At 43.1% G+C, this 25,673-nt stretch overlaps 1 protein-coding gene across 1 annotated transcript; it reads left to right on the top strand.

The window, feature by feature from the left end:
* Window positions 6,525–25,445, top strand: LOC108633179 (bile salt sulfotransferase-like). Its single transcript, XM_005692671.3, has 6 exons — window positions 6,525–6,683; window positions 9,623–9,831; window positions 10,957–11,083; window positions 13,944–14,038; window positions 23,772–23,949; window positions 25,161–25,445. Exons 1-6 carry the CDS (start codon window positions 6,548–6,550, stop codon window positions 25,271–25,273), a joined length of 858 nt encoding a protein of 285 aa, XP_005692728.1. The 5' UTR covers window positions 6,525–6,547; the 3' UTR covers window positions 25,274–25,445.

Genomic DNA, 25,673 nt, shown 5'->3' with positions numbered 1-25,673 from the left:
GAACAGCTGGAATCAAGATTGTCAGGAGAAATAATAATAAACTCAGATATGCAGATGACAGCATTCTTATGGCAGAAATCAAAGAGGACTCAAAGAGGCTCTTGATGAAAGCGAAAGAGGAGAATGAAAATTCTGGCTTAAAACTCAACGTTCATAAAAGGAAGATCATGGCATCCGGTCCCATCAGTTCAGTTTAGCTCAGTCGCTCAGTCGTGTCTGACTGTTTTTGACCCCATGGACTGCAGCGTGCCAAGCCTCCCTGTCCATCACCAACTCCCAGAGTTTACTCAAATTCATGTCCATTGAGTGGTGGCCAAAGTATTGGAGTTCAGCTTCAGCATCAGTCCCCTTCCAATGAATATTCAAGACTGATTTCCTTTAGGATGGACTGGTTGAATCTCCTTGTTGCCCAAGGGACTCTCAAGAGTCTTCTCCAACACCACAGTCAAAAGCATCAATTCTTTGGAACTCAGCTTTGTTTAGAGTCCAACTCTCACATCCATACATGATTACTGGAAAAATAATAGCCTTGACTAGGCAGGACTTTGTTGGCTAAGTAATGTCTCTGGGTTTTAATATGCTGTCTAGGTTGGTCATAACTTTTCATCCAAAGAGTAAGTGTTTTTTAATTTCATGGCTGTAGTCACCATCTGCAGTGATTTTGGAGGCCCCCAAAATAAAGTCAGCCACTGTTTCCACTGTTTCCCCATCTATTTCCCATTAAGTGATGCCATGATCTCTGTTTTCTGAATATTGAGCTTTAAGCCAACTTTCCACTCTCCTCTTTCACTTTCATCAAGAGGCTCTTAGTTCTTCTTCACTTTCTGCCATAAGGGTGGTGTCATCTGCATATCTGAGGTTGTTGATCTTTCTCCCGGCAATCTTGATTCCAGCTTGTGTTTCTTCCAGTCCAGCGTTTCTCATGATGTACTCTGCATAGAAGTTAAGTAAGCCAGGTGACAATATACAGCCTTGACATACTCCTTTCCCAATTTGGAACCAGTCTGTTGTTCCATGTCCAGTTCTAGCTGTTGCTTCTTGACCTGCATACAGATTTCTCAGGAGGCAGGTCAGGTGGTCTGGGGAGGTCAGGGGAGAATGAGATGCTGGATGGTATCACCGACTCAATGGACATGAGTTTTGGTAAACTCCAGGAGTTGGTAATGGACAGGGAGGCCTGGCGTGCTGTGATTCACGGAGTCACAAAGAGTCGGACACGACTGAGCGACTGAACTGAACTGAACTGAAGCTTTTGCAACATTTGCTAGATTACGCTCTCATTTCTTTCACTCTCATATACAATATAAACTTTTTCAGCCATTTGAAAGTAAGTTACAGAAATCCTTTGCTTTTATCCCTCAAAACTTCAGTGTATGAGGCTTCTCTGGTGGCTCAGTGGTTGAGTCCACCTGTCAATGCAGGAGACAGGGGTTCCTCCCTAGTCTGGGAAGATCCCACATGTCCCAGAGCAACTAAGCCCATGAGCCACAACTATTGAGCCTGTGCTCCAGAGTCCAGGAGCCACAACTACTGAAGCCCATTTGCCGGAGAGCCCTGCTCCACAGGAGAAACCACAGCAATGAGAAACCTGCTCACCCCAGTCAGACAGTAGCCCTGCTTACCACAACTAGAGAAAAAGCCTAGGCAGTGACTAAGACCCAGCAGAGTTCAAAACAAACAAATACAATTATTTTTAAAAAACTTTATATTTTCTAAGATCAAGAATATTTCCTTTATAAACACAAAAATGACAGAAATCAGGGAAGTTAGTATTGATGCAGTTATTATCTAATCCACAGTGTGCATTCAAATGTGGTCAACTGTCCCAATAATAAAATAATAGCATTTTCTGTGGTTTAGGAGTCAATCCAGGATTTAGTTTACATTCTCCCTTCTAATTTCTCTGGACCATATTATAGTTTTTCTTTTCTTATGTTGTTTTAAAATAACAATTTGATAATTTGAATGGTACCAGACAATTATTCGGAGAAGGCAATGGCACCCCACTCCAGTACTCTTGCCTGGAAAATCCCATGGACGGAGGAGCCTGGTAGGCTGCAGTCCATGAGGTCGCTAAGAGTCAGACATGACTGAGCGACTTCACTTTCACTTTTCACTTTCATGCACTGGAGAAGGAAATGGCAACCCACTCCAGTATTCTTGCCTGGAGGATCCCAGGGACGGGGGAGCCTGGTGGGCTGCCGTCTATGGGGTCACACAGAGGCGGACACGGCTGAAGCAACTACTCAGCAGCAGCAGCAGCAGACAATTATTTTTTAAAGATTCCTCAATTAGAGTTCACCGGAGATGTTCTCATTAATACCTTCAGGTCTAGACTTCATCTTTTAAATATGCCCACATAAAAGGAAGGAAGGTAAGGACCTCCCTGGCAGTCCAGTGGTTAAGACTCTGAGCTTCCAAAGAAAGGGGTTCAATCTCTGATCAGAGAACTAAGCTCCCACATACCATTAGGCATGGTCAAAAAAAATTGAAAAAAAAAAGGAAGAAGGTGATAGTAAATTTACCATGGGGAAATCTCAGTTCAGTTCAGTCACTCAGTCATGTCTGACTCTTTGTGACCCCATGAATTGCAGCATGCCAGGCCTCCCTGTCCATCACCAACTCCCAGAGTTCACTCAAACTCACGTCCATCGAGTCGGTGATACCATCCAGCCATCTCATCCTCTGTCATCCCCTTTGCCTCCTGCCCCCAATCCCTCCCAGCATCAGAGTCTTTTCCAATGAGTCAACTCTTCTCATGAGGTGGCCAAAGTACTGGAGTTTCAGCATCATTCCTTCCAAAGAATAGCCAGGACTGATCTCCTTTAGAATGGACTGGTTGGATCTCCTTGCAGTCCAAGGGACTCTCAAGAGTCTTCCTCAACATCACAGTTCAAAAGCATCAATTCTTTGGCACTCAGCTTTCTTCACAGTCCAACTCTCACGTCCATACATAACTACTGGAAAAACCATAGCCTTGACTAGACGGACCTTTGTTGGCAAAGTAATGTCTCTCCTTTTGAATATGCTATCTAGGTTGGTCATAACTTTTCTTCCAAGGAGTAAGTGTCTTTTAATTTCATGGCTGCAATCACCATCTGCAGTGATTTTGGAGACCAAAAAAATAAAGCCTGACACTGTTTCCACTGTTTCCCCATCTATTTCCCATGAAGTGATGGGACCAGATGCCAAGATCTTAGTTTTCTGAATGTTGAGCTTTTTAAGCCAACTTTTTCACTCTCCTCTTTCACTTTCTCAAGAGGCTTTTGAGTTCCTCTTCATTTTCTGCCATAAGGGTGGTGTCATCTGCATATCTGAGGTTATTGATATTCCTCCTGGCAATCTTGATTCCAGCTTGTGCTTCTTCCAGCCCAGCGTTTCTCATGATGTACTCTGCATATAAGTTAAATAAGCAGGGTGACAATATACAGCCTTGACATACTCCTTTTCCTATTTGGAACCAGTCTGTTGTTCTATGTCCAGTTCTAACTGTTGCTTCCTGACCTGCATATAGGTTTCTCAAGAGGCAGGTCAGGTATTTCCATCTCTTTCAGAATTCTCCACAGTTTATTGTGATCCACATAGTCAAAGGCTTTGGCAGGGTCAATAAAGCAGAAATAGATGTTTTTCTGGAACTCTTGTGCTTTTTCCATGATCCAGCGGATGTTGGCAACTTGATCTCTGGTTCCTCTGCCTTTTCTAAAACCAGCTTGAACATCTGGAAGTTTACGGTTCACATACTGCTGAAGTCTGGCTTGGAGAATTTTGAGCATTACTTTACTAGCATGTGAGATGAGTGCAATTGTGCAGTAGTTTGAGCATTCTTTGGCATTGCCTTTCTTTGGGACTGGAATGAAAACTGACATTTTCCAGGCCTGTGGCCACTGCTGAGTTTTCCAAATTTGCTGGCATAGTGAGTGCAGCACTTTCACAGCATCATCTTTCAGGATTTGAAACAGCTCCACTGGAATTCCATCACCTCCACTAGCTTTGTTCATAGTGATGCTTTGTAAGGCCCACTTGACTTCACATTCCAGGATGTCTGGCTCTAGGTGAGTGATCACACCATCGTGATTATCTTGGTCATGAAGATCTTTTTTGTACAGTTCTTCTGTGTATTCTTGCCACCTCTGCTTAATATCTTCTGCTTCTGTTAGGTCCATACTATTTCTGTCCTTTATTGAGCCCTTCTTTGGATGAAATGTTCCCTTGGTATCTCTGATTTTCTTGAAGAGATCTCTAGTCTTTCCCATTTTATTGTTTTCCTCTATTTCTTTGCATTGATCGCTGAGGAAGGCTTTCTTGTCTCTCCTTGCTATTCTTTGGAACTCTGCATTCAGATGCTTATATCTTTCCTTTTCTCCTTTGCTTTTTGCTTTCTCTTCTTTTCAAGGAAACAGAATCAGATACTGACAAATAGCTATTTGTAAGGCCTCCCCAGACAGCCATTTTGCTTTTTTGCATTTCTTTTCCATGGGGATGGTCTTGATCCCTGTCTCCTGTACAATGTCACGAACCTCTGTCCATAGTTCATCAGGCACTCTATCTATCAGATCTAGTCCCTTAAATCTATTTCTCACTTCCACTGTATAATCATAAAGTTAACAAACATTACTTCTGCCAGGTAATCAGAATCAACATCAAAAATGAGATGTCAGTGAAAGTGAAAGTCACTCAGTCCCGGCTGACTCTTTCGACCCCATGGACTAGGAATTGTCCAGGCCAGAATATTGTAGTGGGTAGCCATTCACTTCTTCAGCGGATCTTCCCGACCCAGGGATCGAACCAGGGTCTCCTGCATTGCAGGTGGATTCTTTACCAACTGAGCTATGAGGGAAAGCCCTATGTGGCTCAGCTGGTAAAGAATCCACCTGCAATGCAGGAGACCTGGGTTTGGTCCCTGGGTTGGGAAGATCCCCTGGAGAAGGGGAAAGCTACCCACTCTAGTATTCTGGTCTAGAGAATTCCATGGGGTCACAAAGATGTCAGGTTGATGGTAAATACCCTTCAAATGTTGTGACTGTACTAGTATTTTACCTCCATGATCTTCTCTCCAAAACCCAGAAACTCAGTCTAATTATGAGAAAAACATCGGGCACACCCCAAGAGAGGGACCTTCCCGCAAATACCTGACCAGTAATCCTCAAAACTGTCAAAGTCATCAAAGATAAGGAAAGTCTGAGAAACTGTCACAGCCAAGAGAGACCTATGGAGACATGAAGACCCAATGTAATGTCATGTCTGGGATGGGATCTTGGACCAGAGAAAGGATATTGGATAAAAACTAAGGAAGTCCGAATAATGTATGGACTATGAGAAGACTTTATTTTTGGGGGCTCCAAAATCACTGCAGATGGTGACTGCAGCCATGAAATTAAAAGACACTTACTCCTTGGAAGAAAAGTTACGACCAATCTAGACAGTATATTCAAAAGCAGAGACATTACTTTGCCGACTAAGGTCCGTCTATTCAAAGCTATGGTTTTTCCTGTGGTCATGTATGGATGTGAGAATTGGGCTGTGAAGAAGGCTGAGTGCTGAAGAATTGATACTTTTGAACTGTGGTGTTGGAGAAGACTCTTGAGAGTCCCTTGGACTGCAAGGAGATCCAACCAGTCCATTCTGAAGGAGATCAACCCTGGGATTTCTTTGGAAGGAATGATGCTAAAGCTGAAGCTCCAGTACTTTGGCCACCTCATGAAAAGTGTTGACTCATTGAAAAAGACTCTGATGCTGGGATAGATTGGGGGCAGGAGGAGAAGGGGACGACAGAGGATGAGATGGCTGGATGGCATCACTGCCTCGATGGACGTGAGTCTGAGTGAACTTCGGGAGATGGTGATGGACAGGGAGGCCTGGCGTACTGCGATTCATGGGGTCGCAAAGAGTCGGACACGACTGAGCGACTGAACTGAACTGAACTAAACTGATTAAGAAGTCTTTACACTATCTTTACAATTTTCCTATACATCTAAAAGTGTTGGAAAAAATAACAAAGCTTATTTAAAATATTCTTTTAGGATTTCCCTGGTGGTCCACTGGTTAGGATTCTGCCTGCCAATGCAAGGGACTCAGGTTCGATACCTGGTCTGGAAAGTTTCCACGTGCCAATGCACAACTTAGCCCCTGTGCCACATACTCAGCCCAGCTGCCTAGACCCCCCAGCTTGGCAACAAGAGAGTAACCCCTGCTTGCTGCAGCTAGAAAAAGCCCACATACAGCAATGAAGCCCTGGCGCAGCCAATAAATAATAAACTTAAATATATACATTTTAAATCTATGACATGTCTACACCCTCCATCTTGCTACTAAACTTCTGGTTCCCTCCCGTGGGGTCAAACTCAGGTCACACCAGAATGTTCTCTGAATGACTTCACGGTTGCCCAATATTATCTATCTTGTGACCCTCTCTTTTTTATGGGCAGGCACACTCATCAACAACCTGGGAGAGATTAATGATTGTTCGACGTTGACTATAAAACGGATCTCCCAGTCCAGTAGTGACTATGGCTAAAAGGCTCAGAAGAAGTAGAAAGAGCCCGTCATCATGACAGGAAAGTCTTTGTGGTTTGAAGGGATACCCTTCCCAAGCCTGGATTACTCACCTGAACTCCTGAGAGAGGTGCAGGAGAGTTTCCTTGTTAAAGATGAAGATGTCTTACTGCTGACTTTCCCCAAATCAGGTAAGGAAGCAGGATCAGGTACTGACAGGCTGTGGCTGTGGCCCTCATCCTTCAGTAGACAGATGGAGGGCTTTCTGTATGCTGGCAATGCATTAGGGGGATAGAAACGTGCACTGATACCACTGGTGTCCAGAGAAAAGGGTCGAGCCAGGCAGTTACACAGTCAGCTGAGTGCTCAGAGGATGTAGTCAAAGGCATCGGAGGAAACCATGGGAATGAAGCCTAAGGCAGATTCGGCTGTTTGTAGAGAGGAGTGGAAGAAGATGGAGAGTGAAGTCTGTAGAGGAAATGGGCGCTATTGTTCAGTCACTCAGTACTGTCCGACTCTTTGTGAAACCCCATAAACTATAGCCCGCCAGGCTCCTCTGTCCATGGGATTCTCCAAGTAAGAATACTGGAGAGGGCTGCCATCTCCTTCTCCAGGGGATCCCCCTGACCCAGGGCTTGAGTCCTAATCTCTCTGTCTCCGCACTGGCAGGTGGATTCTTACCACTGAGCCCCCAGGGAAGCCACTAGAAGAAGTAGGGGAGGGAGGTAACTCTGTGAGATGTCTATGTTAATTAGCTTGACAGTGGTAGTCTTTTCACAATGTGACACGTGACAAATGAACTCGTACACCTTAAAAACACACATTCTTTTTTTAATAGAATTTTGCTTCTTGCTTTTATAATTACTATTGATTTATTTCGGACTGTGTCAGGTCTTCTCTGCTGCGTGGGCCTTCTCTAGCTGCAGTGTGAGGGCTTCGCTAGAGGTAACTTCTCTTGTTGTGGAGCCCGGGTTCTAGGGCTTCAGCAGTTGTGACTCATGGCTCAGTAGTTACAGCTCACGGGCTTAGTTGCCCCACTGCCTGTGGAATCTTCCCGGGTCAGAGATTGAACCCATGTCTCCTGCGCTGGCAGGTGGATTATTTACCACTGAGCCCCTAGGGATGCCCTATTTCTGCTTTATATGAAAGAGATGATAAGCTCCCTGCTAGCAGAAACAAGTCTTATCCAGTTACTTGTATCATATAATGGAGCAATGGACGGTTTAGTCTTGCCATGTTGACCCCACTGTTTTTGAACTGAGGGTGTAAATATAACTACCACAGCTAAGAAGCAAGATAGAAGAAATGGCACTAACTGAGATCAAAAAGAGTGAAGTGGGGCATCCCTGTTTGATCCCTGGTCAGGGAAGATTCCACATCCTGTGGAGCAACTAAGCCTGTACACTGCAACCACTGAGCCAGCGCTCCAGGGCACACAGGCCGCAGCTGCTGAGGCCCATGTGCCTAGAGCCTGTGCTTCACAAGAAAAGAAGCCACTGCAATGAGAAGGCTTCTCAGTAGCCCCTGCTCACTGCAACTAGAGAAGGTCTGAGTGCAACAATGAAAACATAGCACAGGCGTTAATGATAAAATAAATAAATATTTTTTTAGAAAAAGGAAAGAATTAGCAGCAGGAAAATAAAAAATTTTTTTAAAGAGTGAATGTGAAATTATTTTGTGGAAAGAGATACTTTCCAGGACTTCCCTGATGGTCCAGTGGTTAACAATCTGCCTGCCTTGCAGGGGACATGGGTTCAATCCCTGGTCCAGGAAGATCCTCCATGCTGTGGAGCGATTATGCCCCTGTGCCACAACTACCGTAGCCTGCAGGCTCTCGAGCCCATGCTCTGCAACAAGAGAAGTCACTGCAATGAGAAGCCCGAGCATCACAGCTAGAGAGTAGCCCCCTGCTCACCCCAACTGGAGAAAGCCCAAGTGCAGCGAGACCCAGCCAAAAATAAATGCATAAATAAATATAACTTTTCAAAAAGGAGAGATTTTCCAGGAAAGGTATCAGCATATCAGCATGGATAGTGATCAGGAATTGGAAAAGAACTTGGCAAATCCACTGAACTGAAAGGATGCGGATCATACATCTAAGAGTGGCAAGGTCATAGAGGGACCGTGACTGGGCAAGAAGCAAGGCTGAAGTCATCGGAAGTGCTGTGGTAATGATGAGCCAAGGGCAATGGGACTCTGTTCAAAGGCCAAGGGCAACGGGAACATGTTCAAGGGATTTAAGCAAATAGCCGAAGCGTAGAAGCAACCCAAAGGTCCATTGACAGATGAATGGGTAAAGAAAATTTACTATCCACATATTGAGAATATTATTCAGCCTTAGAAAGGAATGGAGTTCTGACACTTGCTGCAACACGGATAAACTATGAAGACACAGTATGTATGGAGTGAAGTGAAAGTGTTAGTTGTTCAGTTGTGTCTGACTCTTCATGATCCCAGAGACTGTAGCCCTCCAGGCTTCCCTGTCCATGGGTTTCTTCAAGCAAGAACACTGGAGTCTGTAGCCATTTCCTTCTCCAGGGGATCTTCTGACCCAGGGATCGAACCTGGGTCTTCTGCATTGCAGGCAGATGTTTTATCATCTGAGCCACCAAGCTCTGTGTGGTATGTAGGACTCCACTCAAATGAGGTATCAGAAACAGAAAATAGAATGGTTGCCAGGGACTAGAAGGAGAAGAAAATGGGAACTTGTTACTTAATGGGCACAGAGGTTCAGCTGTGCAAGATGGAAAAATTCTGCAGATTGTTTGCACAACCATGTACATATACTTAACCCTAAAGAGCTGTACAGGGCTGCCTGGTGGCTCAGCGGTAAAGAGTCCGCCTGCCTATGTAGGAGACGTGGGTACAATCCCTGGGTTGGAAAGATCCCCTGGAGAAGGAAAGGCAACCCACTCTGGTATTCATGCCTGGGAAATCCCAAGGACAGAGGAGCCTGGAGGGCTATAGTCCATGGGGTTGCAAAAAGAGTTGGACATGACTGAATGACTAAACAACTCAACTGTACATTTAAAGATGGTTAAGATGGTACATTTTATGATCTGTATACATTATAAGAATTTTTTTAAGTCAGATTAAAATGATTGATCATATTTTTCCTTTCTTTACCTAGGAACAAACTGGTTGATTGAAACTGTCTGCTTGATTTACTCCAAGGGGGATCCCAAGTGGGTCCAATCTGAGCCCATTTGGGACCGCTCCCCCTGGGTAGAGACTAAGGTTGGGTATGAATTACTAAAGGAGAAGGAAGGCCCACGTTTCATCAGTTCTCACCTACCCATCCAACTCTTCCCCAAGTCTTTCTTCAAATCCAAGGCCAAGGTCAGTGTACAGCAGTCAAGACAGTCTTCATCAGGGCTTCCCTGGTGGGCCAGTGGTGCTCTGTCGCTTAAGTCATGTCCGACTCTTTGTGACCCCGTGGACCATAACCCACCAGGCTCTGCTGTCCATGAGATTCTCTAGGCAAGAATACTGGAGTGGGTTGCATGCCCTCCTCCAGGGGATCTTCCCAAGCCAGGGATTAAACCCACATCTCTGGCATCTCTTGCATTGACAAGAAGATATCCCAGAGGGAAAGAACAATGCTTTCCTCTTACGAAGATCATGGCATCCGGTCCCATCACTTCATGGGAAATAGATGGGGACACAGTGGAAACAGTGTCAGACTTTATTTTGGGGGGCTCCAAAATCACTGCAGATGGTGATTGCAGCCATGAAATTAAGACACTTACTCCTTGGAAGAAAAGTTATGACCAACCTAGATAGCATATTCAAAAGCAGAGACACTACTTTGCCGACTAAGGTCTGTCTAGTCCAGGCTATGGTTTTTCCTGTGGTCATGTATGGATGTGAGAGTTGGACTGTGAAGAAGGCTGAGCACCAAAGAATTGATGCTTTTGAGAAGACTCTTAAGAGTCCCTTGGACTGCAAGGAGATCCAACCAGTCCATTCTGAAGGAGATCAACCCTGGGATTTCTTTGGAAGGAATGATGCTAAAGCTGAAATTCCAGTACTTTTGCCACCTCATGAGAAGGGTTGACTCATTGGAGAAGACTCTGATGCTGGGAGGGATTGGGGGCAGGAGGAGAAGGGGACGACAGAGGATGAGATGGCTGGATGGCATCACGGACTCGATGGACATGAGTCTGAGTGAACTCCAGGAGATGGTGATGAACAGGGAGGCCTGGCGTGCTGCAATTCATGGGGTCGCAAAGACTCGGACACGACTGAGCAAATGAACTGAACTGAAGTGAATTGGTCCAGTGACTAGTTCACTGGAATTTTAAAATACACATATGATTAGTGCATATAATAACTAGTTTATTAAAATAATCCATGATATTTAAAGGGCACTTTCTAGGAACTGGTTTTTTTTCCATTTTTCTGATGATTAAGAAGGTTAGAAAATGACTATTGATTTTTCATGATCCAATTTTTCTCTTTAAGATGATCTACCTCATCAGAAATCCCAGAGATGTGTTTGTGTCTGGTTATTTTTTCTGGAGGAGTGCAAAATTTGTTAAGAGACCACAGTCACTGGAACAATACTTTGACTGGTTTGTCGAAGGAAATGGTGAGTGAATATAAAATATGAAAGCTTGGAGTTGTCAGAGTCCTTCATCAGACCTCTTTTTATTTTTTTACCCAACTTGATGTCTCTACATCTAACCAATGCATGGGTATAGGGTTCAATCACCACTGGAACCAAAATTTTCTGAATCCACATATTATCTTGTAAAGCGGAAGGACTTTAACCAGCCCTTTGTTTGCCCCATCAGAAACTATCCTAGCTGTCTTCTGAATCTGCATGACCTAATACTAACACAAAGCATTCACATTCTTCTCCTGTACCCTCCTAAATTTGTGAAAGTCAGGAGACTTTCTGAAGGTCAACTTTCATTGGCTTCCTGGACAATACAATCCTGACTTTCCACCATTTGTGGGTGCATCTTTCAAAAAGTCCCTTAATTCTCTTGTCCTCTGTGTCTAAAAACTGTATGCATTACCCCAGGACCTTTATGGGCTTCCCAGTTTGCTCAGTGGGTAAAGAATCTGGCTGTAATACAGAAGATGCAGGAGATACAGGTTCTGTCCCTGGGTCGGGAAGATCTCCTGGAGGAGGGCGTGACAACCCACTCCAGTATTCTTGCCAGGAAAATCCCATAGAGAGGAGCCTGGAACGCTCCAGTCACTGGGATCGCAGAGAGTCAGACACAACTATAGTGACTTGGCACACATTCACTCAGGACCCTATTTTTTTAATTAATTATTCATTTATCTGGCTGCATCAGGTCTTAGATGTGGAAGGTGAATTCTCCTATCTTAGTTGTGGCTTGGGGGTTCTTTCATTGCAGCATGGGGGATCTAGTTCCCTGACCAGGGGTAGAACCCTGACCCCCTGCATTGGAGCACAGTCTTAGCCACTGTACCACCAGGGAAACCTCTCTGTACTTTTAATTATGCAGAGCTTCTAGGCATTCTCAGATACTTGAAATGTTTCTGTTTTTCCCAAAACTGTGTGATGAGTCTAGTACCTCACCTGTGATACGTCTCCTGGTTTCAGAACTGTTTCTTTAACAGCTCATGGACATCTTCACTAGAGAGGGCCATTGTTTAGTCGTTCAGTCACGTCTGATCCTTTTCATAAACTATACAAAACAGCATCTCTCCCATCTCTATAGTTTCATCTCCCCCCCTCCTCTTAGTACTCATCACCAGTGAGTATGTATTCTATTTATTTGTTTCTGCCACATGTCTCTCCACTAAGATGCAACGTCTTTGAGTTTTTCATTGTTGACTCCAGGCCCTAGAGCGGTGCTTGCCACTTGTGTGTGCATGCTCAGTCGATCAGTTATCTCTGACTCGTTGCAACTCCCTGGACTGTAGCCCGCCAGGCTCCTCTGTCCATCGAATTGTCCAAGAATATCGGAGTGGGTTACTGTTCCCTCCTCCAGGGGATTTTCCTGACCCAGGGATCGAACGCACATCTCTAGCCCTCTTGCATTGGCAGGCAGATTCTTTCCACTGCTGCCCCCTGGGAAGCCCCATTATCATCAGTGTGAGATGACAAATAAATAATCAAATGCAACATGAAATAAAGCAAAGAGATCTTAGTAATGTCATTAAGAGATCTATTAATGTCACTCTTTGATGCTCACAGAGGGCATCCTGCCTTCAGTGGACATTCCCTCCGCTCCCTGTCTGCCAACATTTTGCCATAACTCGACATCTTTTCTGCTTCTTGGGCAGCTAGGGACACACTGGTCACCAAGACAGTTGATGGTGCTGCTGTTGACATGGGAGAATCTAGTGATGTCCTTGGTCTATGGGAGTCACGCTACAGACTCTCTATTGTCCTCATCTGCATGCTCAGCAGCCCTTCCAGGCTATGACGCGATCATCACTTCTATATTGAACAGTTCAGGTTCCCTCCCTTTTTTTTTTTTCGCCCTCAACACTGAAGTCCAATCTTCAAACACTGGAAGTCATAGTTTTTATTGAGCTGATCCTGAGTGAACTCTTCAGCCGTATCTCCTGATTTGCTTCAGGCTACTCTTTCAGAAAAAGAGCAATAAGACTTCCCTGGTGGTCCAGTGGTTCAGAATCTGCCTGCCAAAGCGGGTGACATGGATTCGACCCCTGGTCTCGGAAAATCCCACAAGCCGTGGGGCAACTAGGTGGGTGCACTGCAACTACTGAAGCCAGTGTTCCCTTCCTGATTTGGTCTCCCGAGGAATCATAATTCCAACAGAAACAATGAAGGGAAGATGACAGGGAGAGGGGGAGAACACAAGTATTGTGAGAATGTACCTAACAAGCAAAAATATCTAAATGCTGAACAGATAAGAGGCCAAAAGAAAAGCCACTTCTCAGACCACATGGTTCACTGGACACGATCTCCTCACAGACCCTTGAAAACTGTATACAAAACCTGCTGCAAAAGAGACACAGATGTATAGAACGGACTTTTAGACTCTGTGGGAGAGGGAGAGGGTGGGATGATTTGGGAGAATGACATTGAAACATGTATACTATCAGGTAAGAAACGAATCGCCAGTCTATGTTCGATACAGGATACAGGATGCTTGGGGCTGGTGCACGGGGATGATCCAGAGAGATGGTATGGGGTGGGAGGTGGGAGGGGGGTTCAGGGTTGGGAACTCATGTACACCCATGGCTGATTCATGTCAATGTATGGCAAAACTAAATACAGTATTGTAAAGCAAAATAAAGTGAAAAAAAAAAAAGACCCTGCTGCAAAGACATTAGGCTTGTTAAAGGGCAGATGCATGGTGTTGGATACCGGTTATAACACGCGTAAATGTGCCCGGCATTGTGCTAGCAATTGTGCCCACAGAGTGAACCTAGTGTATGAATCCCTGCTTTCATTCCATGTGTTATCTACTCACTCTTTCTGCCTCCCCTCCATGCAGTGATATTTGGATCATGGTTTGACCACATTCGGGGCTGGATGTCCATGAGAGACAAGGAGAACTTCCTGATACTGAGTTATGAAGAGATGAAATGGGTAACTATTGCTCTTACAGTCAGCACCCTCTCTCTCACCACCATCTGCACTCCCCCCACCTTCCCTCCATTCCCCTGGGTGTCCCTTTCACTTTCTCAAAGTTTGGCCTATAGTCAATAGGAGTGAGAATAGCAACCTGGTCTTCATTGCCTCGTTTCTGGTTGACACTTCAAAGCTCCATGCCCTCTTTCTTCACATGTTTTTCTTTGTTTCACCATAAGGTGAAGGGCTTTTTTACAAAAGAATTTTATTTATGTATTGGCTGTGCTGGGTCTTCTTGGCTGTCCTCAGGCTTTCTCTAGGTATGATGAGACAGGGGTACTCTTGTTGCAGTGCCCGGATTCTAAGAGCACAGGCTTAAAAGTTATGCCACATGAGCTGAGTTGCTCCGAGGCAGGTGGGATCTTCCCAGAGCAGGGATCGAACCCATGTTTCCTAAACTGACAAGCAGAATCTTTAACACTGAGCCCAGGGGAGCCCCTTTGTTTTCTTTTTGTTAGGATTTTTGTTCTGTTCTGTCCATGTTGTTCTTGTTGTTGTTGTCATTTTTACAGGTGTGTGATTTCTTTTATTTAATTAATCTATTTTAATTGGAAGCTAATTATCTTACAATATTGTAGTGGTTTTTGCCATACATTGACATGAATCAGCCATGGGTGTACACGTGTTCCCCATCCTGAACCCCCCTCCCACCTCCTTCCCCATCCCATCCCTCAGGGTCATCCCAGTGCACCAGCCCTGAGCATCCTGTTTCATGCATTGGACCTGGACTGGTGACCTTTCACAAATGGTAATATATATGTTTCAATGCTATTCTCTCAAATCATCCCACCCTGGTCTTCTCCCACAGAGTCTAAAAGTCTGTTCTTTACATCTGTGTCTCTTTTGCTCTCTCGCATATACCATCTTTCTAAATTCCATATATATGCATGAATATACTGTATTGGTGTTTTCCTTTCTGACTTATTTCACTCTGTATAATAGGCTCCAGTGTCATCCACCTCATTAGAACTGATTCAAATGCATTCTTTTTAATAGCTGAGTAATATTCCATTGTGTATATGTACCACAGCTTTCATATCCATTCACCTGCCAGTCAACGTCTAGGTTGCTTCCATGTCCTAGCAATTGTAAACAGTGCTGCAATGAACATTAGGGTACATGTGTCTCTTTCAGTTCTGGTTTCCTTGGTGTGTATGCCCAGCAGTGGGATTGCTGGGTCATACGCAAGTTCTGTTTCCAGTGTTTTAAGGAATCTCCATAGTGGCTGTACTAGTTTGCATTCCCACCAACAGTGTAAGAGTGTTCCCTTTCCTCCACACCCTCTCCAGCATTTATTGTTTGTAGGCTTTTTGATACCAGCCTTCTGACCAGCGTGAGATGGTACCTCAGTGTAGTTTTAATTTGCATTTCTCTGATAATGAGTGATATTGAGCATCTTTTTAGGTGTTTGTTAGCCATCTGTATGTCTTCTTTGGAAAAATGTCTGTTTAGTTCTTTAGCCCATTTTTTGATTGGGTCATTTATTTTTCTGGAATTGAGCTGCATGAGCTGCTTGTTTATTTTTGAGATTAATTCTGTGGCAGTTGCTTCATTTGGTATTAGTTTCTGTCATTCTGAAGGCTGTCTTTTCACCTTGCTTATAGTTTCCTTTGTTGTGCAAAAGCTTTTAAGTTTAATTAGGTCCCATTTGTTTATTTTTGCTTTTATTTCCATTACTCTGGGAGGTGCGTCATAGAGGATCCTGTTGTGATTTATATCAGAAAGTGCTTTGCCTATGTTTTCCTCTAGCAGTTTTATAGTTTCTGGTCTTCCATCTAAATCTTTGATCCATTTTAGTTTATTTTTGTGTATGGTGTTAGAACGAGTTCTAGTTTCATTCTTTTACAAGTGGTTAACCAGTTATCCCAGCATCAGTTGTTAAAGAGATTGTCTTTTCTCAATTGTATATTCTTGCTTCCTTTGTCAAAGATAAGGTGTCCATAGGTATGTGGATTTATCTTTGGGCTTTATATTTTGTTCCATTGATCTATATTTCTGTCTTTGTGCCAGTACCATACTGTCTTGATGATGGTAGCTTTGTAAGTATAGTCTGAAGTCAGGCAGGTTGATTCCTCCAGTTCCATTCTTCTTTCTCAAGATTGCTTTGGCTATTCAAGGTTTTTTGTATTTCCATACAAATTGTGAAATTACTTGTTCTAGTTCTCTGAAACATACCATTGGTAGCTTCATAGGGATTGCATTGAGTCTATAGATTGCTTTGGGTAGTATACTCATTTTCACTGTATTGATTCTTCCAATCCATGAACATGGTATATTTCTCCATCTATTTGTGTCATCTTGGATTTCTTTCATCAGTGTCTTCTAGTTTTCTATATATAGGTCTTTTGTTTCTTTAGGTAGCTTTATTTCTAAGTATTTTACCCTTTTCATCACAATGGTGAATGGAATTATTTCCTTAATTTCTCTTTCTTTATTCTCATTGTTAGTGTATAGGAATGCAAGGGATTTCTGTGTGTGAATTTTTTATCCTGCAACTTTACTGTATTCATTGATTAGCTCTAGTAATTTTCTGGTGGAGTCTTTAGGGTTTTCTATGTAGAGGATCATGTCGTCTGCAAACAGTGAGAGTTTTACTTCTACTTTTCCAATCTGGATTCCTTTTATTTCTCTTTCTTTTCTGATTGCTGTGGCTAAAACTTCCACAACTATGTTGAATAGTAGTGGTGAGAGTGGACATCCTTGTCTTATTCCTGCCTTATGGGAAATGCTTTCAATTTTTCACCACTGAGGATAATGTTTGCTGTGGGTTTATCATATATGGCTTTTATTATGTTGAGGTATGTTCCTTCTATGCCTGCTTCCTGGAGGGTTTTATCATAAATGGATGTTGAATTTTGTCAAAGGTTTTCTCTTCATCTATTGAGACAATCATATGGCTTTTATCTTTCAATTCGTTAATGTGGTGTATCACATTGATTTGCCAATATTGAGGAATCCTTGCATCCCTGGGATAAAGCCCACTTGGTCATGATATATGATCTTTTTAATATGTTGTTGGATTCTGTTTGGTAGAATTTTGTTAAGGATTTTTTCATCTATGTTCATCAGTGATATTGGCCTGTAGTTCTTTTTTTGTGGCAACTTTGTCTGGTTTTGGTATTAAGATGATGGTCCCCTCATAGAATGAGATTGGCAGCTTACCTTCCTCTGCAATTTCCTGGATGAAATTGAGTACGATAGGTGTTAGCTCTTCTCTAAATCTTCGGTAGAATTCACCTGTGAAGCCATCTGGTCCTGGGCTTTGTTTGTTGGAAGATTTTTTATTACAGTTTTGATTTCTATGCTTGTGTTGGGTCTGTTAAGATTTTCTACTTCTTCCTGGTTCAGTTTCAGAAGGTTATACTTTTCTAAGAATTCATCCATTTCTTCCAAATTGTCCATTTTTTTGGCATTTAGTTGCTGATAATACTCTCTTATGATCCTTTGTATTTCTGTGTTATCTGTTGTGATTTCTCCATTTTCATTTCTAATTTTGTTGATTTGATTCTTCTCCCTTTTTTTCTTGATGAGTCTGGCTAATGGTTTGTCTATTATATTTATCTTCTCAAAGAATCAGCTTTTAGTTTTGTTGATTATTGCTATAGTCTCCTAGGTTTCTTTTTCATTTATTTCCGCTCTAATTTTTATGATTTCTTTCCTTCTACTAACCCTGGGGTTCTTCATTTCTTCTTTTTCTAGTTGCTTTAGGTGTAAAGTTAGGTTATTTATTTGATTTTTCTCTTGTTTCTTGCAGTAAGCTTGTATTGCTATGAACCGTCCCCTTAGCACTGCTTTTACTGAATCCCATAGGTTTTGGGTTGTTGTGTTTTCATTTTCATTCGTTTCTATGCATATTTTGATTTCTTATTTGCTTTCTTCTGTGTTTTGTTGGTTATTCAGAAGTGTGTTGTTTAGCCTCCATATGTGTGTATTTTTAGTAGTTTCTTTTCCTGTAGTTGATGTCTAATCTTACTGCATCATGATCAGAAAATATGCTTGAAATGACTTCAATGTTTTTGGCTTTACCAAGGCTAGATTTATGGCCAGGATGTGATCTATCCTCGAGAATGTTCCATGTGCACTTGAGGTAAAGGTGAAATTCATTATTTTAGGGTGAAATGTCCTAGATTTCAGTTAGGTCTAACTGGTCTATTGTATCATTTAAAGTTTGTGTTTATAAACCTTTTCTGTGTTTTCTGTCTAGAGAAGACCCTTTAACATTTATTGAAGAGCTGGTTTGGTGGTGCTGAATTCTCTCAGCTTTTACTTATCTGTAAAGCTTTTGATTTTTCCTTCATATTTGAATGAGATCCTTGCTGGGTATAGTAATCTGGGTTGTAGGTTTTTCTCTTTCATCCCTTTAAGCATGTCCTGCCAGTCCCTCCTGGCCTGAAGAGTTTCTATTGAAAGATCAGCTGTTATCCTTATGGGAATCCCCTTGTGTGCTATTTGTTGCTTTACCATTGCTGCTTTTAATATTTGCTCTTTGTGTTTGATCTTTGTTAATTTGATTAATATGTGTCTTGGGGTGTTTCACCTTGATTTTATCCTGTTTGGGACCCTCTGGGTTTCTTGGACTTGGGTGGCTATTTCCTTCCCCATTTTAGGGAAGTTTTCAACTATTATCTCCTCAAGTATTTTCTCATGGCCTTTCTTTTGGTCTTCTTCTTATGGGACTCCTATGATTTGAATGTTGGGGTTTTTAACATTGTCCCAGAGGTCTCTGAGGTTGTCCTCATTTCCTTTAATTCTTTGTTCTTTTTTCCTCTCTGCTTCATTTATTTCCACCATTCCATCTCCCATTTCACTTATCCTATCTTCTGTCTTAGTTACTCTACTGTTGGTTCCCTCCAGAGTGCTTTTGATCTCAGTTATTGCATTATTCATTATTGACTGACTGTTTTATTTCTTCTAGGTCCTTGTTAAACATTTCTTGCATCTTCTCAATCCTTGTCTCTATTCTATTTATCTGTAACTGCATTTTGTTTTCAAGATTTTGGATCATCTTTACTATCATTATTCTGAATTCTTTTTCAGGTAGACTCCCTATCTCCTCCTCTTTTGTTTGGTTTAGTGGGCATTTATCAGGTTCTTTACCTGCTGAATATTGCTCTGCCTTTTCATTTTGTTTAGATTGCTTTGTTTGGGGTGGACTTTCTCTATTCTGGAAGTTTGTGGTTCCTCTTTCTTGTGGAGGTTTCTCCCTGTGGGTGGGGTTAGACTAGTGGCTTGTCAAGGTTTCCTGGTTAGGGAAGCTTGCATCAGTGTTCTGGTGGGTAGAGCTGGATCTCTTCTCTCTGGAGTGCAATGAAGCATCCAGTAGTGAGTTTGGAGGTGTCTATGATAGGTTTTGGAGAAGGCAATGGCACCCCACTCCAGTACTCTTGCCTGGAAAATCCCATGGATGGAGGAGCCTGGTAGGCTGCAGTCCATGGGGTCGCTAAGAGTCGGACGCAACTGAGCAACTTCACTTTCACTTTTCACTTTCATGCATTGGAGAAGGAAATGGCAACCCACTCTGGTGTTCTTGCCTGGAGAATCCCAGGGACAGGGAAGCCTGGTGGGCGGCCGTCTATGGGGTCGCACAGAGTTGGACACGCCTGAAGTGACTTAGCAGCAGCAGCATGATAGGTTTGATGTGACTTTGGGCAGTCTCTACTTTAATGCTCAGGGCTATGTTCCTGCATTGCTGGAGAATTAGCATGGTATGTCTCGCTCTGGAACTTGTTGGCTGTTGGGTGGAACTTGGTTTCAGTGTAAGTATGGAGGGTTTTGGATGAGCTCTTGTCGATTAATATTCCCTGGAGTTAGGAGTTCTCTGGTGTTCTCAAGTTTTGGATTTCAGCCTCCTGACTCTGGCTTTCAGTCTCATTCTTTGAGTAGCCTCAAGATTTCTCCATCCATACAGCACTGGTGATAAAACATGTAGGTTAATGGTGAAAAGATTCTCTACAGTGAGGGACAGCCAGAGAAAGTCACAGAGTTACATAAAGAAGAGAAGAGGGAGGAGGGAGATAGAGGTAACCAAGAGGAGAAGAGGGACAGTCAAAAAGAGGGAGACCAATCTAGCCAGTAATCAGTTCCCTAAGTGTTCTCTACAGCCTGAAACACCCAGAGAGATTCACAGAGTTAAGTAGAGAAGAGAAGGGGGAGGGAGGAGATATAGGTGGCCTGGGGGAGAAAAGGGAGAGTCTAAAGGGGAGAGAGCAATCAAGCCAGTAATCACATCCCTAAGTAAAAATAAGTACTGAAGATTAGATTCTTAATGGTACAAAATTGATAACAAATACCAATAAGCAAAGATGAAAAAAATCTCGAGTAAAGGTTAAACTCTCAAAAATACAAAACAATATCAATCACAAAAATTATAAAAAATATATATGTGAAATTTGCTTTAAAAATAGGGTCTTTTTTGCAAGGTAATAGTAGGTTATAAAACTGAAAATTAAAAGAGTAATAAAGAAATTAAAAATTTTAAAAAAACTAAATAATGATAATAGCAAAACTATATCTAGGAATTTCTCTGGAGCTGTTGAGGACAGCGTGGGGTCAGTTCAGTTGCAGATAGTTCCTTGTTCCATCTTATACTTCTTCTCAAGGTCTATGCTGCTGTTGAGTCACTTCAGTAGTGTCCGACTCTGTGTGACCCCATAGACGGCAGCCCACCAGGCTCCACCATCCCTGGGATTCTCCAGGCAAGAACACTGGAGTGGGTTGCCATTTCCTTCTCCAATGCATGAAAGTGAAAAGTCAAAAGTGAAGTTACTCAGTCGTGTCCGACCCCCAGCGACCGCATGGACTACAGCTTACCAGGCTCCTCCATCCATGGGATTTTCCAGGCAGGAGTACTGGAGTGGGATGCCATTGCCTTCTCCTCTCAAGGTCTATAGGCCGCTTCCAATGCTTGCTGCTGCTGCTGCTGGTGCTAAGTCGCTTCAGTTGTGTCCAACTCTGTGCGACCCCATAGACGGCAGCCCACAAGGCTCCCCCATCCCTGGGATTCTCTAGGCAAGAATACTGGAGTGGGTTGCCATTTCCTTCTCCAGTGCATGAAAGTGAAAAGTCAAAGTGAAGTCGCTCAGTCGTGTCCGACTCTTAGCAACCCCATGGACTGCAGCCCACCAGGCTCCTCTGTCCATGGGATTTTCCAGGCAAGAGTACTGGAGTGGGGTGCCATTGCCTTCTCCATTCCAATGCTTAGTCAATGCAAACTACAGAGTTTTAATTTGTTGCACCTGTCACTTCCAGAGCCACTCCCTCTTTGCTTATTTTTGCTTCCTCTGTTTGCAAGTTTCTTCAGTGTCTAATTTCCACCCTGACACAAGGGGGCGAAGGTGGTCACTTATTTAGCTCACTTGTTCAGTTGTGCTGTAGGTTTTGAGGAATACTGCAAACAATTTTCACTGGCATGTGTGGGGAGTGTTCACAGTGTATGGACCACACTGGGTTTGCCTCAGCTCAGTCCCTTGTGGCTCTTGTGTTCCTTGTGGCTCAGCTGGTAAAGAATCTGCCTGCAACATGGGAGACGTGGGTTCAGTCCCTGGGTTGGGAAGATCCCCTGGAAAAGGGAAAGGCTACCCACTCTAGTATTCTGGCCTGGAGAATTCCATGGACTGTATAATCCATCGGGTCGCAAAGAATCAGACACAACTGAGCTATTTTCACTTTCACTTTCATGGCCCCTATGCTTTCCCAGTCTACACTGCTCAGGCTCCAGGCTGCTCTGAAGGGGAACTGTCCAAAGCAGGCCCTGGGTTGCGTGCACTTCCCAGGTCTAAACTGCTCAGGTTTAGGTTCTTGAGTACTCCACAAAGGCAGAGACTTGGTTGGGCCTGCATTTTGTGACCTTCCCAGGTCCGAGGAGCTCAGACGACCAGGTGCTTTTCGAGCGCACTCTCCCAGGTGTGCAGTGCATTTTATCACCTCCCTGGTCCCAGCCGCTCAGTTTCCTGGGTGTGTCGCAAAAGAGCCATCTCAGGTGTGCCCTGTGTCTCCTCTGGGGGGCTGATCTCAGGCTGCAACCCTCCTGGCAGATGTCAACCATCCAGGATCCCAGGAAGACTTAGTTAGCAACTGGGAGCCTGCTCACAGTTTGGTATAGGCCCCAACTGGGGCCAAGATTGCCCCCTGCCTTCCAGCTCTGGCTGTCGCCCACCTGTCTCTCTGCCTCTGGCATGGAGATGGGCCAGTCTGCAGCCAGCTAGCTCTCCTATTGTATTCACTCAATCCTTTGTTCTGGGAGCCGACCAGGCTGTGACTTAGGTTAGAGCTTTTTGAGGGAAAGTTTTCTCTCTCTCTCTCTTTTTTTCCTCTCTCTCTGGCTATCCCACAGTTTGGGTTGCTAGCTCCTTCAGATTGTCCTCTGAGCATTCAGGCCTGGTCCTTACCCTAAGCATGCATCCTGTGCCTCCCCCACTTGCTGGTGCCAGACGCGAGCATCTAGGGTATTTCTCTGCTGGGAGTTGTGCTTAAGGCACATATTCTGTGGGCTTTTTTTTCCCCCTCCCGGTTATGTTGCCCTCTGAGATTCCAAAACTCCCCACAGACCCACTGGTGAGAGGATTTCCTGGTGTTTGGAAACTTCTCCTTCATGATTCCCTCCCTGGGACAGGTCTCTGTCCCTAACAATTTTGTCTTTCTTTTTGTCTTTTATATTTTGTCCTACCTCCTTTTGAAGAGAATGGGCTGCCTTTCTGGGTGACTGGAGTATTCTGCCAGAGCTCAGAAGTTGTTTTGTAGAAGCTGCTCAGAATTCAAATGATTTTTTGATGGATTTGTGGGGGAGAAGGTGGTCTCCTCATCCTATTCCTCCACCATCTTAGGACTACCCCAAGTGTGTGATTACTTGTTAGACCATACTGAAGGCTCATGGAATAAAGAAAACCTTTAAAGCATTATACCTCTAAGAGGAAAGTCTGATTTAAAGCAAAGCCGTTCTGGTTATAAAATCCTTTTTCTTATCGTAATCTCCCAAGATCATATGTGAAGTATTGAGATAATAAATAAGAAGATATGGTAAAGCTCTCTTGTTTTGTTCAAATGTTAGTTGTGAAAAACAGCATTATTTGGGTGCATAACCAAGGCTTGAAATCAACTCCTTAAATTTTTGTCAATTTCTCCCTGAAACTCTCTTCCCTAACCCTGATTATAACTCCAGAAGCCCTTCTTAAGTCTCTTTAACAAACCCAGCACTTTAGTGTTTCAATGTGTCCTGAATTCAGCTATACTGGGAAATCCATGATGGTCTTTCAATCTACTTTTTTCAACCTTTCTCTAAGTCATTTTTAAATTTTTCAAAAGTTTTATTGACATATAGTTGCTTTACAGTGTATATAGCTTCTGGTGTAAAGTGAATCAGCTATATCTATGAATACATCCCCTCTTTTTTTATTATTATTATTTCCTTCCCATTTAAGTCACCACAGAGCTTGACTAGAGTTCTCTGTGCATACAGTAGGTTCTCATAGATTACCTATTCTTTCCTTAGTATTGATAGTGTCTATGTGTCAATGTCAATCACCCAGTTCATCCACTCTGGACTCCTCCAACGCTATCCCTACTCACGTCTCTACATTTCTTTCCTCTTTTCCTCTCCTCTCTCCCCCTCCTCTTTCTACTGTCTCCTCCCCCTCATCTTTTTTTCTATTTTCTCGCTGTTTCACATAATCTCTCAGATTTTCTCTTCTTCTAGGACACAAGGAGTACTGTGGAGAAGATCTGCCAATTCCTGGGCAAGAAACTAGAACCAGAAGAACTGAACTCAGTCCTCAAAAACAGTTCTTTCCAGGCCATGAAAGAAAACAATATGTCCAATTATTCCCTCCTGAAGGGTCAGTATTTTGAGGAGAATGGACAACTTTTGAGAAAAGGTAAAGAAAACATTCTGCCTTCAAAATGGATCAGAATATGTAGAGATTATTCTTGGCTTATAATAGGGCACTAACCACTGGGAGTAGGGAAAGTTTGAATTTATCAATTTAAATTGCTCATCAGTTGAGATGATCTCTTGTGAGCCCTTATCAGGGCATCTCTTTTTAGAGTACTGATGTGGGCTGCAGGTGCTTGAGAAAGTTATTTAAGATTAATTTGTTTTGGTGTGGACCATTTTGAAGTGTTTATTGAACTTGTTGCAATATTGTTTCTGTTTTATGTCTTGGTTATTTGGCTGCAAAATAAATAATGGCCTGACCAAATAAATAGTAAACAATTTTAAAAAAGACAGAGAAGAGTAGCTAGACATCTAATACAATAATGCAGGTGAGAAATGATGTTGGCTTGGATGGAGGTGGTAGAAATAGAAGTTGTGAAAAGTGACTAGACACTGCTTATTATAGACCCCATGGACATCTGTCCATGAGATTCTCCAGGCAAGAATAATCGAGTGGGTTGCCATGCCCTCCTCCAGGGGATCTTCCCAACCCAGGGACTGAACCTGGGTCTCCTGCATTGCAGGCAGATTCTTTACCATTTGAGCCACGAGGGAAGATCTGTTATAGAAAATAAAGCAGTGTTATTGGTGATGAATTTCATTCAAGATGAGAGAAGAGAAGGCAAGAAATTGTTCCAAGCAGGCCAATGTGTAAATGAGTATGACCATTAGGCATATGAAAACAACAAACCATTAGTCATTCTGCTGTATTAACTGGAACTTCCATGTCAAACAGACAGAAGGAAATAGATTGAGGGCTTCCCTGATGGTTTAGTGGTTAAGAACCTGCCTGACGACGCAGGGGACACAGGTTCGATTAGTTGCCCATTGGCTATGGGCTACTAAGCCCATGCACCACACCTGCTGAGGCCAAGCTCTAGAGCACATGCTTGGCAACAAGAGAAGCCTGTGTGCTCAAACTAGAGAGTGGCCCGTGCTCGCTGCAACTGGGGAAAGCCGATGCACAGCCGCAAAGACTCAGCACAGCCACAAATAAATAAATTTTTAAAAATATATAAAATAAACCATGTGAGAATGTGTTGTGTACTACTTAATAGCAATACATTAAAATAAATAGATCTGGAAGACATGTATTGGAGTCTTGAGACCTACCCCTAGATCTGACGTGAGTCTCTATTTTGTGTTTGTCAGGCGTGGCTGGGGACTGGAAAAATTACTTCACGGTGGCCCAAGCTGAAACCTTTGATCAACTATTCCAGGAGAAGATGGCAGACCTTCCTCAAGATCTGTTCCTGTGGAAATAATGATCAAAAACTTCTGGATCTTATATGGACAATGATAATTGCTCTCCTGTCCTCGTATATGTGAAGGACTGGGAGGAATTGCATAAAACCTGTTATTTCATCCTGGTGCTTCAATTGATCCAATGTCTGCATCTTTGAGGACCTGACTATTAAAATTATCAGAGTACCCCTATTTCGCTTCTTGGTATCCCAGCTTTCAAAAATTGTTTATAGTGTTTAATTTCATTCATACAGAGTGGTCAAGAAATAACATAAGAATTGTTGTTGTTGTTCGGTCACTAAGCTGTGTCCGACACTTTGTGACCCCATGAACCGCAGCACGCCAGGGTCCTCTGTCACCGACTATCTGCAAGTTGGCTCAAATGCATGTCCATTGAGTCTGTGATGCAATCTAACCATC

Source organism: Capra hircus, chromosome 18 (genome assembly GCF_001704415.2).
Source record: "Capra hircus breed San Clemente chromosome 18, ASM170441v1, whole genome shotgun sequence".
Taxonomy (NCBI): domain Eukaryota; kingdom Metazoa; phylum Chordata; class Mammalia; order Artiodactyla; family Bovidae; genus Capra; species Capra hircus.
This window is presented reverse-complemented; position numbering and strand designations above follow the sequence as displayed.

Bases quoted from the DNA above. Each gene is read 5' to 3' on its own strand.
- LOC108633179 (XM_005692671.3), top strand. From the start codon at position 6,548: ATGACAGGAAAGTCTTTGTGGTTTGAAGGGATACCCTTCCCAAGCCTG. The intron at 9,832-10,956 runs GTCAGTGTACAG...TTTCTCTTTAAG, and splicing joins TCTTCAAATCCAAGGCCAAG to ATGATCTACCTCATCAGAAA. The intron at 11,084-13,943 runs GTGAGTGAATAT...CCCTCCATGCAG, and splicing joins CTGGTTTGTCGAAGGAAATG to TGATATTTGGATCATGGTTT.